The sequence below is a fragment of the Thalia democratica genome, chromosome 1 (assembly GCF_965202585.1).
Source record: "Thalia democratica chromosome 1, ktThaDemo2.hap1.1, whole genome shotgun sequence".
Lineage (NCBI taxonomy): Eukaryota > Metazoa > Chordata > Thaliacea > Salpida > Salpidae > Thalia > Thalia democratica.
Window position 1 is genome coordinate 31,865,752 of NC_139165.1, and position 17,897 is coordinate 31,883,648.

The 17,897-nt window shown below is 26.4% G+C and overlaps 1 protein-coding gene across 1 annotated transcript; it reads left to right on the plus strand.

Moving 5' to 3' along the window:
- Positions 1-479: 479 nt before the first annotated feature.
- Positions 480-16,491, plus strand: LOC145835288 (uncharacterized). The gene is made up of 8 exons (XM_082942861.1): positions 480-665; positions 816-950; positions 1,299-1,440; positions 12,298-12,467; positions 12,841-12,950; positions 13,772-13,934; positions 14,237-14,567; positions 14,806-16,491. Exons 1-8 carry the CDS (start codon positions 480-482, stop codon positions 16,290-16,292), a joined length of 2,724 nt encoding a protein of 907 aa, XP_082798987.1. The 3' UTR covers positions 16,293-16,491.
- The last annotated feature ends 1,406 nt before the right edge of the window (positions 16,492-17,897 follow it).

The following is a 17,897-nucleotide window of genomic DNA, read 5'->3' on the forward strand; positions in this document are numbered from 1 at the left end:
AAATGCAACAGCGAATGATTGCGTTTTTGAAGGTTTATATATATCACGTTTATTAATTTACATTTTTCAATAGATAAGAAACATTACAGTTTATAATCACTGTATACAAGTGATATCGAGAAATATCACTTATATCACAAAAAACTAGTTTTTATGAAAAGTATGTAAATGTGTTTTGAAAAGTAAACTTCTGCTGGTGCAGAATAGTTTATTTGAGTTCAAAAAGCAGCACATAGTGACCTTTTTATTTCGTGAAAGTTTTCACAAATTTCAACTACCATAGAGTTTGGTTTAAAAAAAATAAACTAGATTATCATATTGCATTTGTAAAAACTTTTGTAAAGTTTTATATCTATTTTTTATACACTTTAATACTACAAACAATTTCCAGACTTTACATTATCAACATATTTAAATTTTAGTTTGCTTCATATGTTAATTTTATTTAATATACACATAAACTATTTGTAACATGAAATATGCATAGACACCCGAATACAGTTAATATTTTTCCAACAGTCGCTGCAATAAAACCGAACAAAACACTGAAGGAATTGTTCTTAGCAGACAACCATCTCAACCAATCAGATGCAATACAATTGTGCCAATTACTGAAATGGAACAACACTCTTACCTTGCTGGACATCAGAAACAATAATATACAGGTTACTGAAGTTACTTATAAATAAAATTATAAAAAAGTAAAAGTTACCTGACAAGCTAATGTTAAATTAAGTATTTATACTTGAAATAGATACAAAGATGAGTTTTCAAAAAGTTTAAATTAAATTAGTAACATTACTTTATTCAAACAGGACTCCGGAGTCCTCCATCTCTGTAACGGGCTAGCGTCTGGTTGCCAAGTTTCCCACAATACTGGCTTGCAGACGTTGGTTCTTTGGAACAACCAAATTTCTTACCACTCTGTTGACAAGATCGCTATTATGCTGGTTAGTTTACTACTGCTTTGATATGATCGGATTGGTTGTTAACACTCAGTATTTACGGTTTATAACAAGACAACAAGATGGATGAAAATATTTTTTGACTTTATAGAATTTGCTCTATAAAAAAGACTTAGAATCTGTGGGTATTAAAACTAATGTTGTTCTGTTAACAAAACTTTGAATTTAATTAAAATCTTACAAAGAAAATTAATTATCAATTATGTTTTCCTTCTAAGTACTGCATTTTACTTTCAAACGTGATTTTTTATGTTTAAATACGAAAAGAGTAGCTTGAAAAGTACAAACAGACTATAATTTTTCATTCAATATAAATTTTTAATTTTTTTTCAGTCACTATCAAGAAACCTGCAGACACTCAACTTGGGTCAGAATTTCCTGGGAGATCATTCCGCATCCATATTGAAAGACGGTTTGTTGAGAAACGAATCATTGTTGAGACTTGGTCTCGTCGGTACTAAACTCACTTGCGAAGGTTCGTTTGTTATTAATTAAAAAAAAACACAAATTAACAATTGAGGCTCTTGTGTAGGTTCTTTTTTTGTTTTCAAATTCAAAAAAGATTAAATTAAAAATTAATTACAGTTTAAGTTTAAAATAAAATAGTACATGTGAAAGTTTGCTGTACTGCTTGTTATTTTTAAATTTGTATAGAAAACTGTCAAAGTATATGTAGAAAGTTGGTATGTCTTTTTTATATATTTTAGAAGTCTCTGTGGTAGTTTGTTGTATATGTATTTTTGTTTTAACAGTTGTTAATGTATTTTATACTGTGTTAAAATATAAACGTTGATAGAAAATAGTAAAACTTATTCTAAATACGTCACAAACATGGTAGTTTGTTATACGCTTATTTTGTTTGAAGAAATATTTAACGCATAGATTTTTATTAAGAAACGTTTGGAAACATTTTAAAATATTCACTTGTTTGAAATGAGATTTTGATAATTTTGAATTTCATTGACTAAAAAAGTGATTAAACGCTTTAAAGTGAAGGCTCTCAAAATTAATAAGCACGTTGCCTGCTCACTACCTAATAAATTTGCATCTAAGTTTAACAGTTTAAAGTTGAAAATAAATCTGTATGTAAATACATTAAAATCTATCACTTCAATATCCATATTTAGTCATCTAACCATTTTTTGAGTTTTTAATTTACATTTTAATGTGTTTCAAGAATTCAAGTTAAGTTATTTTAAGTTAATGGTTATTTTAGTCATTAAAAAATTCCAAGTTTAATTTATGTATTTCCTACTTCCTGTGGAATATTTTTAATCTTAAAAAGATAAATTGAATATAATCTTATTATATTTTGAACTAAGATAGTTTCAAAAATATAATGCAACTGTTTACAAATTTATAAAGAAAGTACATAATGAGCCACAGGATGTGAGTTAGTATTAATTTGTTCACTTATTTTAAATTGACCTATAAACAAATTGTTTAAATGTGAATTTTAGTTTTTTCACACACTGTTATACCAAAAATAATAAAAGATGGAAATTTTGACTCATAGAGATAAAAAATAACCTTTTATATTATAAATATATATATACCCTTAATATAACTTTTAGATAATGTTTCAGTCTGGCATGATAAAATTTAGACTAGTTTCTAAAAGTGTGGCCAAATATTCAAATATTGCTTTTGATAGGTAAAGGATAAAATTCAAAATATTTTGAGATAAAAGTTCTCAATTAAAATACATCCTTTTTTTTGTTTAAATATATTAAATATAAATTCCTTAACTTCTGTAGCAATATCTACAAAAAGTTAACAATTATTACAATCTATAAATAGCTTGTATACAACTAAAAGGTTTTATTAAATTTGTAAATTCTTGTTGTTTGTTACACACTATTTTTGGAAATTTATTGAAATTTTACAAATTACAAATAAGCTATTTAAAAAAATGCTAAACATTTCGTATAAATTTTTATTCTGAATAACTTAAGCAGCAGTAACTTTTATTTAAAATAGCATAGTTATAAGTAATTGAAGGTTTTAAAAGTTTGATTTAACTTGTATCTTGTATTTGATACAATATATTTAAAAACAACTGGTTTTTCAAAAACCTGTAAATTTACATTGGTTATTATTTATTACTTTAAAGCAGGGTTTCCCAAACTCATTTACTAAATCGCCCCCTTTTCAGTAATTTGAAAAAAAATCGCCCCCCACAATTTTAAAAAGTAGTTTTTCTTTTGTGTACAAACTTTTGAGCTAAAAAAAGTTGTGTTCGAAATTTAATTTAGCCTGGTACTTCTTATGCACGCACTTTTGTGTTCAAAGTAGTTTACAAGGCTTGAGAAAATAATTTACAGTTATTTTCTTAGAAGCCCAGTAAAGTGTATTAAAGTACTTAATTATTAAAAAGCCTTGTGTAATCTGTAATCAATCTTGTTTAATTATGAACTGTTGTGAAACTGGTGAAACTTTAAGGCCAGTGGTGGACAACTTTTGTAGTCAGCAATTCATATTTACTAAAATATCTTTTCTAGTTTCAACTCGTTAAAAAAAGGTAAATGCGGGCTGCATGATTTAAAAAAATAACAAATAAGAAAATTAAAAAACTCGAGCAAAATTGTAATAAAATGATTTAGTATTATTGTGATCTAGAAAATACTATTGTGAACTGAAAGCGAAATGAAAGCGTATTTCAAAATGTTAAGTATCAATAAAATAAATTTTATTTATTTTGCACAAGTAGTTTTCAATTTACTTAGCGGGTCGAAATTCAACTGGATCTGCGACTCGATCTGAGCTGTACGTTACCCATCTGAAATTTTAACTGAAACCTGACATTATAATAATATCACATAAAACAAATTTCGGACATTTAGAAGTTAATACTAAGTAACTTATTTAAGCCGCACAAAATACTTAAACTATTTTATAAATAGGCATATTTTAAAATAACTATACCAGAGATTAAAAAACTATAAAATAATGAACACATGGTTGCCACTGGTCAAGCTGAGAAAAATTCCTGACTTTTCCTGACTTTTTCCTGACTTTTTACCAAAATTTTCCTGACTTTTATAAACCAAACTCTTAAATTAAACTTATTCTAAAATACATAATCTAACACTTGAAATTATATAAAGCTTTCAATCTAATTTTTATACAGGTTAAAAACAACAGTTTTTTGCTGAATTCAATCATCAAACTTCCAGTACTTAAGTGAAGTAATTTAAACTTTTTAAACTGTTTGTTTTGTAGTACAACACCATGTAATAGTATTTGACTTGGAATAATCTTTAGGGAACTAAACCTTAGTTCTAACATTTTTTTCCTTTATTAAAATTTAAAAATAAAAAATCCAATGTTTTACAGTTAATTCTGAGAACAGAAAGTAATCAATTAAAAAAAACTTTTAACTAGGTTAAATTTTTTTTGTAACTGTAGCAGTCTTTCTGATGGCTTATTTAGTTCTGTTTAATTTTTTTTTTCTAGCTATTAGCCTCTAATAATTTAACAGAGGAAAACAGTGAAAAACTAAAAGCTAGTGTTGAAGTATTAAAATAAACTAAGTATGTTCTAATAGCTAATATATGTTGAATTAAGATAATACAAAAAACAGTTGTATTAATAGTTTAAAACTCCTTATATAATAATAATTTTTTTAACAATAATAAATAAAGTTAGAAAATAAAATTGAGTTTAAGAAACTTTTAAATGAAAACGTAGAAGTCATTTGAAATAGAGACCTCAAATTTATACTCTTTTAAAACCGAAAAATTCTTTATAGACATAAAAATTTTAATGGTTACCAGAATTTTCCAACCAGATAATAGTTATATAGTGATATAAGTTATATACAGATTAAACAAGTAGTAACAAAAACCTGTCTTTCAAACAAATATTTTAATCACTATGCTATAAAAACTTTTAGTGTAATGTAAAACGACGAAAATGAACTACAAAATTAACAAGGTCAAAATAAAACTATTAACAACTTTAAAACATAAACCATTTAATAAATATAGTAGACTTCCGCTTGAGTTCGCACTTTGAAAAAAATCAAAAAGTGCAAACTCAGAAAATTATTACAATTTTTTTTTTACAAAATGAAAAATTTCAATAAGTTATATGCAATAATGTTAAGATTAAACATGAAATCCACTTCAATATAAAACAAACTTTCATTAAAAAAAAAGATCTATACGAGCTATTAAATATTATATATATTTTGTTTTATAAATATTTAGTTAGTAATTGACTTTACTTAACTTAAATTTAAGAAAATATAAATTTGCACTTTTTTTTGGGTAAAAAAGACGAACTCAAGAGGAAGTCTACCATAATTAATACTTATTAGGCATTATGCAAACCTGTTGTAGAATAAATAGCTTAATAAAGTTATTATTTTAAAAAGACTACTTAAATACAATACAAACCGGGCTAAATAAGAAATATTTCAAAAGATCAAATAAAATTAAAAAACTTTCAAAAAATAATGTCTGCTACTGAAGTCTAATATTATGTGAAGGATAAGGTTCATGACTGCTTGCAAGTTTTCCTAATCTGATTCTTAATCAGTAAAATAGAGCCTTAAGTCACCTCTTTTATAAATATCTAGATTAGATCTTTCGCTCAAGATGCTGATAACTGAACAGAAAGCTTTCTCAACAACATAGCTAGAAGGAAAAGCTGTAAACAACAGTCTAAATTCCTCTCAAATGATTGGATACTTTTGCCTTAGTTTTTGTTGAGTCCAAAAGCTTTCATATCGTTCTTTGGAAGAACTTACATTAAGTTCAAGGTGAGTTTGTAAGTCGTTTACTTCAAAAGTATCTGCCTCGAAGGGATCCATATTTTTATCTATATGATAGCTTTTTTGTGTCAAATCTAAATTTTACTACTTAATATGTTAAAATTGTTAAAAATTCCAGATTTTTTCTAAGTTATTTTTTTGCCTAAATTGTCAAATTTCAGAATTTTCCAGGTTTCTAGGTAAATTGGCAACTCTGTATAGTTTTATTTCTTAGTCTAACTTAGTGACTTTTCAAAAAAAAAAAAACTGGAAATATCATGAGGTGATAGTTAATAATAAATAACATAGTTTTTACAAACCATTTATGATCCCAAATAACATATATGTCAGGTTATAAAATAGTGAGAGGGATTTAAATCGTCTATGATCTATGTAATTGTTAAATAAGGAAATATTTACTTGAAAGTAGGAGTCATAAGCACTTGATTTTTTTTTATCTGTTACATAAATAAAAGAAACTTTTTTGTTTAAGTTTCACCTCAGGGTCAAATAATTAATAGCAAGCTAAAATTAGTAAAATAGCAAGAAAAAAAGTAAAAGTCTTATGACAGCCCAAAATTTTGAAATCGCCCCCTTTTCGCCCCCTTACTAGTTATCGCCCACCCTTTCGCCCCCTTACTAATTATCGCCCCCCAAATTACTAAAATCGCCCCCAGGGGGGCGATATCGCCCACTTTGGGAAACCCTGCTTTAAAGTGTGTTTTCTCATAAAAGAAAAGCTTTGGATTTTAGGAGTATAAATTTTATTTTTTTAAAATAACGAACATCTCTTAGAAGAATAGCATTAAGTTCCTAACAATTTTAGTGCAATCTGTTTTAGCTATAGCGACTTTTTGAATCTTATTTTCTTAATTTAATGTTTTACAAATAGTTTGGGTTGTCGTTATTTTATTGAAAACTGATAAACAATCAATCTTCGTATTTTAAATGGCAACAGTTGTTAGTCACAAAATATAACTCACTTTCTAAAAAGATTTAGTTTAAATAATACATTTTTTAAACCGGTATTAATTCCCCTAATTAATCCTAAAAATCAAATATGTCGTCTTTTTCCCGCGTCAATTCGATTATTAGTCATAGTCTTATCTCTTGTGACGCAACATAAAATGTGACATGCTTTTCTGTTTACTTATGTTTTTTTACTAAGTAAACTTTTGTTTTGTATTTCAATTCAGCTATTTAAATATTGTTTTTGTATTGTCTAACATGTTATTGAATGTTTTATAACAACTGTTTTGCTTTTCATCAGTTTATAAGTTATATAACTATTATTGTTTTTTTAATGATTGTTGTCTTCAAGTAAGTACTTTAGATAATTCGAATTTTATTTTTTATATGAAAGACATCTGTTCCTTAAAACAGTTTTATACATCTGTTCCTTAAAATTCGATAGTTTACCTAAAATAACTTTATATAAAGGCACTTTTGTTTTATCTATTCACTACTAAAGACAAAAAGTTATTAGTTTTTTATTTCATGACTGATAATTTGAAAAAATACTGTATATAAGTATTAAAAAATGTAATATTAAACGCATTAGCTTAATAAATTTTAAAACTCTGCAACGTAAATTTAAAAGAGCTTTAATGTTAATTGCATTTTATTAATTCAGAACTTCAGTTTGTTTAGTTAAGCTAATTACACGGTCAAATCTTTGTCTTTTGATGTGGTATTTATTTTATGGTCTGAATTTTGAATAAAGTATTTTTAGAACCTGAAACATTACTATTTTCTTTAATACAACATTTTGAGAACTAAAAAAAAAGAAGCTTAAACTTAGATTCAAGTTGAAATACTTAATTTAAATTGCTTTTTAAGTAATACTTACATTGCATTTGTTTTTATAATTTTAGTTTTTTATAATCTTTACTTAAAAATTTATATCAGTATTATTAATACTGTGATAAAACAGTTTTAGATTTGTCTTGTTAGAAATGAGTTTAAGGCCATAGGGGAGGGGGGGTAGAAGCCATTTTTTGACCAAAAATAACATATAGACTTATATTATAGTAAATTTCTGCTTTTTTTAGATTTTAAAAATATTAAGTAACTTTTTTTTTATGACCGGTTATATAAAGGGTTGTCTTTATAAAGGGTAACTTTAAAGCTGTTTTTCTCGAGTTTTTTAAAACGGGCTTTAAAATCTATCTTCTCCTTCATTTTTCAAGCGATCTTCTTCAAATTTTCAGGAAATGTTCCTTACATTATGAGAAAAAAACGTTATTTGTGAATTTTAATAATTTAAAAAAAATAAAAATTTTATGACAAAAAAAAAGAGATTTTTTATCAAAAGTTTTTTTTTTTTTTCAAAAAAAAGGTATTTTTACTTGAAATTTTTTAAAGTCACAAATAACGTTTTTTTGTTATTGTATAAAGAATAGACTGTGAAAGTTTGAAGAAGATTGCTTAAAAAATGAAGGAGGAGATAGATTTTGAATGCATTAGTCTTTTTTCGCCGTTTTAGTTTTTCCTTCCCCATAAGGAACCTGTTATGCGGCCCGACTTTGGCCGGTCATATCTCAAAAACTAATTCGAATTTTTAAAAACGGTAAGAAGCAACTTGAAGCTTAGTAAAAACTCTATAAAATAAGATCAACTTGTAAAAAACATGGCCTACCCCCCCTATGGCCTTGATTGAAATAATGTTTCTTATTTATTGTAAGCTAATATAAAGTGGTAATTTAGTTTTTTTTTTTATCGTAGAAAGATTTGTATATTTTTACTTGTTTCACATAATGACATTTTTAGTTCTTTTATTTCATTAATATTTCATAATTTTATTAGATGTAAGATAAAAACAGTTTAAAACTTGAATTAACTAATCTTAATTCTGATTTCACATACCAAGACTTTTTAGCATAAAAAGAGAATGCAACCTTGCTATCATTTAATTTTTTATTATAAATTTTATGTTTATTAACTGAATAATTTTCTAAAAGTAACTACAATGTTTTTTTGAACTCGTGACTTAAGCTTAGTAATAATGAATAGTTAATACATCAGTTTACTTTTAAAATGAAAATAAGTTTGTTTTCAAACAAAACCCATAAATTTTCAGATAATAATAAGCTATACTCCATGGTTAAGTTAGTAGTCTGGTAACTTGTAGTGCTTAAACTTAAAAAAAAAGAACTAGTTGTATATATCGGAAACATTACAGTAACAGTTTTGTTCTTTGTTTTTAACTTCCTATAAACTTAAGTTTTGTAAGATTATCATCAAATTTTTTTCTTAAAATATAAGGGAACTAAATTGTTGTTACAATAGTACACATTGTTTTACTTTATAAAATTAGAACTTCTAATATAACTTTGCTGATGAGTACTTCTATTTTTATATAGTTTGGAAAAGTTGTATAGTAAGTCAGTAAAATTAGTAGGTTTAAAAAAATCACTTAAGTCACTAATTTTTGTCATATTGTGGATAACTGTATCAAACTTCAACTTTTAAATATGCCAAATATATGTTACATAAATGTTTATGAATAGAGCAGTGTTAAACTTGATGAAAGAATGTATTGTTTACTTCTAGATAAACAATAAATCAATGACTGTTTGCATAATTTATTTTAATTTTCTAAAAAGAAATGTACACGAAAACGAAATAAAATTAATTAAAATTTACTCCATAAGTAACACAATACCATTGTCAATGAATATTTATTACTATTATTGTTAAAAATATACAGAGCTTGTTGAAACTTTTTCAGAATTTATTAATGTTTTTTTATATGTTATTTTATATTTATGGTATTTCGAATGAAAGAAGATCTGTCAAAACTTTAGACAGCTCTCAGGTTCAAGTTCATGTAAAAATAGTTATTATAATGCTAGCCATTGTGTTCCAAATATAGGTTTCTAAAAGGTAGTAAATTGGAAGATTAAAAACTAAAAATAAAAATTTTTTTACGAAGTTTTAGAGCAAAATATTAAAAAATTTGTTTCAGTTGTATACAAATGATTGAATAGACAAACTGCAATCTGTCGGTTTTCGCGCCGCAAATGAACTTGTATTATGACGTCACAAACACCGAAACAAGTGATGTCATGTGAGGTCACATGATTGGTGTTTTGCTGTAAACTGTTTTTTTGCTACCTCAAAGTTGTCTAATGCTTAAGAAAATTGTTTTTTTAAGCGTGTTGATCATGATCATAATAATTTAATATACTTGAATTGTTTAAAATATTTTATTTGTTTATTTGCTAACGAATAAAATAATTGTTTTAAAGTTTTGTTCTTATTACATTTTTTTTCAATTTTTTACATCAGATTAAGTTTTCTTCACCATAAAAGACATATTTATAAGTTGCGAAATTTTCAGTTACGTTGTTATTCACTGTAAAGTATTTTGTTTCTGTTGTTTTTTTGTTTTTTGAGTTGTTAAATAAATGGTGAGAATTTGGTTAAAACTGTTGTCAAAACTTGAAATAGTTTCTTTTTGTTGGACAAAAGGTAATTGTATGTATACTTATACTGTCTTACAGTTAAATAAAAAATTTTAAGTTTTTTAGTTTTTCTATTTCTATAAAAATGTACGTCAAGCTAATTTAAATTCCAATTCAAATCTTGAGAATTTCGAAGTTTTCAGTTGCTAAATATAATCTCCAACCATGTTATACATATATGTATCAATATTTTACTCAAAAAAAAGCAGTTTTAACATTTATGTTTTTAATAATGATTTTTAAATTTGAATACAATTTTATTCATACTATTAAAAAATACTTAAAACTCTTATTCAAAAAAATTTTTCATTGTTTACATAGTTATTCGAGTTTTCTTTTGTACTCATGGATTTAATTAGTCACAAACAATAAATATTTTTATCAAAAATATTCAGTGAGTTTTTACAAAAACATTTTTAATTGACAAAAAAAAATTACTTATAAATATATGTTATTTTATACTTATCTAACAGTAATGTCTTGGTTTATAAATAATAGCTACAAACAAAATAAGCTAACAGCTTTTTTCTTAATATAAAAAAAAGTTTTCAATGATAGAATTTTTTGTTTATGATTATTTTTATTCAAATGTTTTTTAAGTGTTGTATATGCAGTAATCTAAAAAAATCTTAATGTTTAATATATTTGTAACTTAGTTTTTAAGGTTTAAATATATGGTTTTCAATTAGATTTTATTATTTAAACTAAAAGGTAATTAAAAGTAGAGCAAAAAACTGATTACAGTGCTCATTTTTGCATAAAATTTAGCATTTTATAACCAAATAAAATTACTGCACTGCTATAAAATATAATTGCTGACAAGTACATTTTTTCTTTTATTTTACTACGCACTTTTAGTGTTTTACGCAACAAAAAAATAAAATTGCCTATCAAAACAAAAAGTTAAATATTATTCAAAAACTGTTTCAAACCATCAAAACTGTCAAATCTTCAGACAAAAGGTATTTTAAATCCACACATTTCGCCTTAATGTATTCCATTGTGATCTTTTTCGCGCCGCGCAAATGAAGTTCCATTATGACGTCAAAATAGAATTTGAATGATGTCACATGAAGTCACATGGCTTTGGATTGTCATTTTTTGAAGTGTTGTTCTTGCGTGTTTTTGCTGGAAATATTTTTGCTAGTGTTGCGATGGTTCGTTTTTCATTGATATTTTTTTTTACCTTTCAATTTATACCTTTTTGGCTTTAAAATTTGTTATGTTAAAACAAAGTATAAAAAAAAATATATGTAATAAATGTACCTTGTTTCTGGTATGTAGTTTTGTTATGCAAACTTCACGGTATTGTTTTGAAATTTTTTTTACATAAATTATTAATGCTATCTCTGAATGAACTTTTTCGTTTAAAGCTTGCAACGTTTGTTTTGAATTTTTGTCTTGTTTATAAAAGCTTTATACGACGCAATAATCATTTAAATATTGTTAAATGCAAAATTTTATCTAATAAATTTTTTATTATTATGTCTACAAAAACTTTTCGAGAAGTCTTATGTCCATAAGCAAATGAAGTCTTCTAGACTTTGCAGTAAACATTATTTTATGACTTTTATAAGAAGATTGATAAGACTAAACAAAAATTTGTATGCATTTTGATGTATTAAGTGTCAAGTAATTTTTATGTATGTGAGTACCAAGCTTTCGTCGTCTAAAAATCTCACTAATGTAATTTATATATCATATGGATTTTTTTGAAACTTAATGGAATTTGTTTTAATATAAATAACGAGGAAATTCTTGCTACAAGTCAACATGCTTTTTATGCAAATTTTACATGTAAAGTTCAAATATTATTAATACACTTTAGTGTTATTTAGTTCTAATAATGTTATCTTAGATTTAATTACACTAATTTGTAAATAAAGCTACAATATAAGTACATACTATAAAATTTAAAAAGTAAACACTGAAAAAGTTTATAATTTTAAATTTTAACTTTTTTAAATTTTCTTCTATTCCACGTGCTATTAATAAATATTAATCAAATTTATTTTATTTAGGAGCAAGTAAAAGTTGTAAATTTTTATCACATTAGCAATAACAAAAATAATCAAGCAAAGGAAAATAAATTGTTAAATCAATTAAATAGGAGCGATAGCTATAGCGGAGTTTCTAGTTGAGTCTCCACGCATAATAAGATTGGATCTGAGGAACAATTCGATTAAGGTTGCGGGTCTGATGGCACTTTCACTTGCAGCCAAGATAAACAAGTCATTGTACAGGCTGGATGTTGACCGGCCTCAAGAACAAAATAACGAGGTTTTCTTTTAAGTTATTATTGTCTTTTGATTTTTTTTAGTTAATTTTTAATCTTTGCATTTTAAGACTAAAAAAAAAAAACTAAGTTCATACTTTTAACGACTATATATTTTAAACGTACACTCGAAACAAAAGAACCATATATAACTATAAACATATTTTTTTTATCAATGAATTTTTTTATGAACTATTTATCATGTGTTTTTTAATGACTATGTGCTGTTAGCATATGAATTAAACATTTTCAAGATAGTCAGTGTGAATTGTACAATGTATGCTTTCACATTTATACTCCTTATAAAACTTATAACAATATAAGCAAGCTGTCATTTTTTTTTTCTTGAGTGAGGTTTATAAAATTTTATTTTTTCAGATAAAAGAACTAGCAGAGAAGCAAGAAGAATTATTGAAAAACATATTACGTTATACCAATCGCAATAAAGAGGAACAACAAAGAAAAATGTTACTACAAGAACCTATAAGGTATTTTATGGTCTCTGAAAAAAGCATAAATGCAGTTTTACTTTAGTTCTGAAAATAATAATTCAGTCATCATTTTAAAATTTAAGATATTATTCAAGTAAAAGTTATATTGCAAGCAAATCCATAATTTATGTATGTTTTCTAGAAGATACTTGCAAGTTGCAAGTGTTTAAAATTTAAAAATACTTTTCTCTTCATGTTCGAAACACACAAGCTTAAAACTTGTTTTACCTAAAAAGTTTTGAAATCCGCTACACAACTGCTAATAAGAAATTTTGTAAAGAATAAGAATCAATATTTTTGTACGTATTCCAAACACTAGGTTTTAGAAAAGTAAATGTTTTATCAATTATCGAAAGTAAATTTGTTTTTTTTTGTACATTAAACATTTATGTGGAATTATGTTGACTAAAAAAGTTAAATTCTCTTTGGCGAGTGCTTATCTTAAACTAATTTTCATTTTAAAAAGGATTATATGCATTTTTTAGAATACTGCTTTGTAATTTATTTTTGTATATATATATATATATATATTTTTAATATTTTTAAGTATACTTTCTCTCTATTGAAACTTACATACCTTAAACATTCACTTTTATGATAGTTGAAATAGCTTTATGTATTTAAACAGGAATATGTCTGTTTTTTGTAAATTGTATTACATTTAATATAATTTGTTTTAAAATGCTTATTTAAAAAAAAAATTAGACTGGATAAAAAAATCAACATATGAAGAAGGCTTATAAGCCAGTATTTTATTTAGTAAAAAAACTTAAATTTTGATCGAAAAGATTAAAAATTAATAAAAATATTTTCTTCAGATACATGGACCTCACGTCATCAATAAACTCGGCCGCGATCAAAGCGGATAACAATGACGAAACAAATGATGACGTCACAATAGTCAATAGTGACGCAACAAAAGAAGATTCTCCCGAAAACTCGCCGGAGATGCTTCCCATCAGCAGTGTGGATTACCATCAGGTTTGTAAAAATATATGAATTTTTATTTGTTTTCTTTTTTCCTAGACTTAACTGCGCAGAGAAGCAATAGTTTGTTAATCAATTTACCAAACAAAAGGTAAATTAGTGTCATAATTAGTGTTTTTTTTATTCGAAATTTTTATTATAATCTTGTCACCTGCACCCAAAGTAGTCGTCTGAACCTGACACTTTTTAAAATTTAAAACTTTTGAAATTGTTTTTTGATTTGCTTTTATTTACTTACCTAGTATTATGTGCTTGTGTAGCATTAGAATGAATACAGTTTGTTGTGTAAATTCCAGGTATCTCCCGTGATAATAAGTTCGAGCGAGATGGAGAAAAGAGCGAACCAGCAATCAGAAGAATCACCCACCGAAGAAAAAAGCGAACAAGAACTTTTACAAGAAAGCAACAAGGACCAAGCAGAACAAGTGTCAGCCAATGACGAGCAAGAAGAACAGATTTCAGTCAATGAAGGAAAGGAAAAACCGGTGAATGAAGAAACTCAACAAACCAGAGCAGAAGAGAATGAAACAGCTGATACAAATCTCAAAACAGAAGGATCAGAGATTGTTATTGAATCACAACAAACAACAGAAAACAATGAAAATAAAGAACTATTGAATTCACCAGGTTTGTTATTTTTTGGTAAACTTTTTGTGTATTGAACTCAAAATATAGGGTATTTAAATATAAGTTGGTGTATTAGAAAATTATTAGTAAGCGTTTATTAAATTCACTAACTATACTTAGTTTGAGTTTATCAACAATCCAAATAAATATAATTAGTTCTTAATGTTGAAAGCACCATCTTAAAAAAACCTTGTACTATTAGTTATAACAATAAAATGTATGTACCGATCTTTAACAGATACAACTGACGTCAATAGTTCAATGGAGATGGGAGATGGTGTGACGCAATCAAACACTGAAGATAACCATGACGTAATAAACAAACAAGACGCGGTCCAACAAGAAGATTTGGAAATAATCGGAACAAGTAAAATTGAAGACCTGACTGGCGACGACGAATCTTTTGAAATTCTTCCGTTAAGTAGAGAAGAACATATGGAAAGTCACAGTTCTGGCAATAAGGAACAATTAGAGATTGTTGATCCAGCGCTTAGTACAGAACATATTAAACAAGAAACAATAGGAGATGCTGAAGGGAGCAGCTGTGTTCTCGAAGACGTAAAAGTCAATTCGGAGTTAGACAAAGTTTCAGGTGACACTGATAAGGAATCTTTGAATATTGAAGCTTCAAGCGAGACTGCAGTAGAAGTAAATGAGTCTAACACCGGAGAGCAACAGCCACAAGATTCAATTGAAGTGAAGTTTGTTGAAGTATTAGATGTGAAAGAAGATGCAGAAGAAGAAAGATTAGAGTCAGAGAACTTACCTGACCATAAATCGGCTCCACAAGGTTCTACTGAAGGTTTTATTAAACCTACTGAAAGATCAGAGCTTTCAGAAGTTGTAAAAGAAGACTGTACAAAGTCGGAAATTCTATCAAATGATGTTGTAGAAGGTACTGAGCCAAACGCAACTTCAAATAACACTATGGAGTCACAACCACTAGCTGAAGAAGTATTAAATGGATCCGTAGTAAATAATACTGAAACAGACCAGGAAAATGTTCAAGGAATACCATCTCAAAATGTTATAGAAAACACTTTGTCATCGATGAACAGTTCTGTCATTCATGAGGTGCAAAATTTCCAATCTGATTGCAGTACTGAAGAAGAATGTTTACCTGCATCTCAAGAAAGTGAACTTGAGAGAACTGCGGAAATACCTGAAATTATTAAAACCGATGACCTTATCTCAGATTTGAACGTAGATACAAACTCGCAAATTGAGTGCGATGGGTTAGAAGTAGGTAAGCTGATCGAAGAAAAGTCTCATGACATGCCTGAACAAACATTAAACAATTTAATGGCAAGCTCAGAGATGCTAGAGGAAAGCGTAGATGAGATAGTGGAAGCTCTGAACGGACATAAGACTACAGATAAAAATTGTTTGAACACCGCTGTTGATGTGAATAGCAACCAATTACAAAGTGGTACAAGTCACAGTTCAACTGACAGTGAAGGTAATTTATCTAATAATCTGGCAGACATCACTTGTAGTTTGTCTGAGGACAAGGTGGCTTCACTTAAAGAAGAAGAGAAATTTGAAGTGAAAACAGCAGAAAGTTGCCCTGCAAATGTGGAAGAATTGAAACAAGAGCAAAATTCTTCTGAAGTCAGTGATGTATCAAGCAACCTTCAACAAATTCCTAATTCTGAAAACTGTACAACCTGCTTGAATGGAGATGCGAGTGACGGGAAAACAGCTGAAGTCGATGGTTCTACGTAGAACTTTGTTTTGATTAAAACCTGAAATATTTGCGAGGGTCGGGGTAATAAAAAGAAAGGGGATTAAGTTAGAATGAATTTCAATGTATTTTTTAGAATAAGAAAATCTATAAAAACGGCGTTTAACTACTTAGATTTTTTTTAATAATTTTTAAGTTCCCAATGTTTTTTTCCTGTAGTTTATAACATTGCATAACAGTATTAATTTTTTACAGGTGCTTTTACAAATTTTAAATAAGAAAACAGTGACGTTTACTTTTACAAGTTTATGTCTTAAAAATGTTAGTCTTAAATTTTAGTGCCTAGTTAAATTTGAGTTCAAGTTTTGCTTTGTAAAACGTTTATTGTTTAGATCTATATTTAATTGCTTTTAACATATTAGCTAATTATTTTTTGTACTTTTTTTTTGCTACTTTTAAATCATTCTGTACTAATGCTTCCATTTTTATGGCAAAATTTCTAGATTACCTTTTTCATGTGTCCGTATTATTGTTTTAATGTGCAACTTTCTGTTAACTTTAAATAGTAGCTTTTAAAGAAGCGTTTTGAGTTAAAGTATAAATTTATTTTTAAATATTGATTTTGCTAATACACACTGAAATTTTAGCTTTAATTAACTTCATATTAAAGTCTTTGTTTTTAAAAAAATTCAAACAATTTTTTAACGTTAAAAATTCTATTTTAAGTGTTTTATAAAGAAAACAAAACATTTTAAAAGAAGCAATCACTAAGTGCAAAATTTATTGCTTTGTATCAAAATTTTGTTTTTCTTAAGTGTTTCTGCTCAAAATGTACTTAGATGCAAATATTTTTCTTTTTCAAAAATAATTTAGTATTAAGTTATATTAAAATATTTCTATAGCTTTTTTTTGGGTGCGAAAAACATAAACTAACAATTCTAAACATTTTTCTGAGTCGATTTTTAAACGTTTTCCTTAATCTAGCTGAATTTAATTTAGATTTGTTTTCAAAATTTATCTTTTGTTTTTCTGTAAATAAACTAAATTTAATAATAAAAGTTTATTCATTACCAAAAAAGTAATTTTTTTTTTGAAAATTATTAACTACATTAAGTTCAATTTTGGCCATTCTATAAACAAAGTTCTATATTCGTTTATAGCAGGCTTTAATAATTTGATACTATATACTTAAAACTTAATTCAATAGTAATATCTTCTATCAGTTTTAATTACTGTGTTTTTGGCTAGATGAAATTAAATTTGTTTAGTAGACATTTTGGTTAATTTTTGATTTTTAATTTATTAACTCATGAATTATAACAAATGATTTTTGTAGATAACTACATATATTTATGCATAAGTAAAATCATAAATATAGTAAATTAAACAAAAGCTTTTAAATTATACGAGCATTTTCATACAATTTAAAATGCGTATTTTGATTTCGAACTGGGTTACTTTCCTTATAACAAAGTATTTTTAAGCAGAATAGTAGTTTTAGTTTTTCTATTTTCATGTCAGTAAATATAGCATATGTTGGAATTTATATGTATCGTACAGATAAGTTAAGTTAATTTTGTAAGTTAAAATTTAACTTCAGTGTGCAATAGTACCCTAACGCAGGGATTTGGTAAAATTAAAATTAC

Bases quoted from the DNA above. Each gene is read 5' to 3' on its own strand.
- LOC145835288 (XM_082942861.1), top strand. From the start codon at position 480: ATGCATAGACACCCGAATACAGTTAATATTTTTCCAACAGTCGCTGCA. The intron at 951-1,298 runs GTTAGTTTACTA...ATTTTTTTTCAG, and splicing joins ACAAGATCGCTATTATGCTG to TCACTATCAAGAAACCTGCA. The intron at 12,468-12,840 runs GTTTTCTTTTAA...TTATTTTTTCAG, and splicing joins CTCAAGAACAAAATAACGAG to ATAAAAGAACTAGCAGAGAA.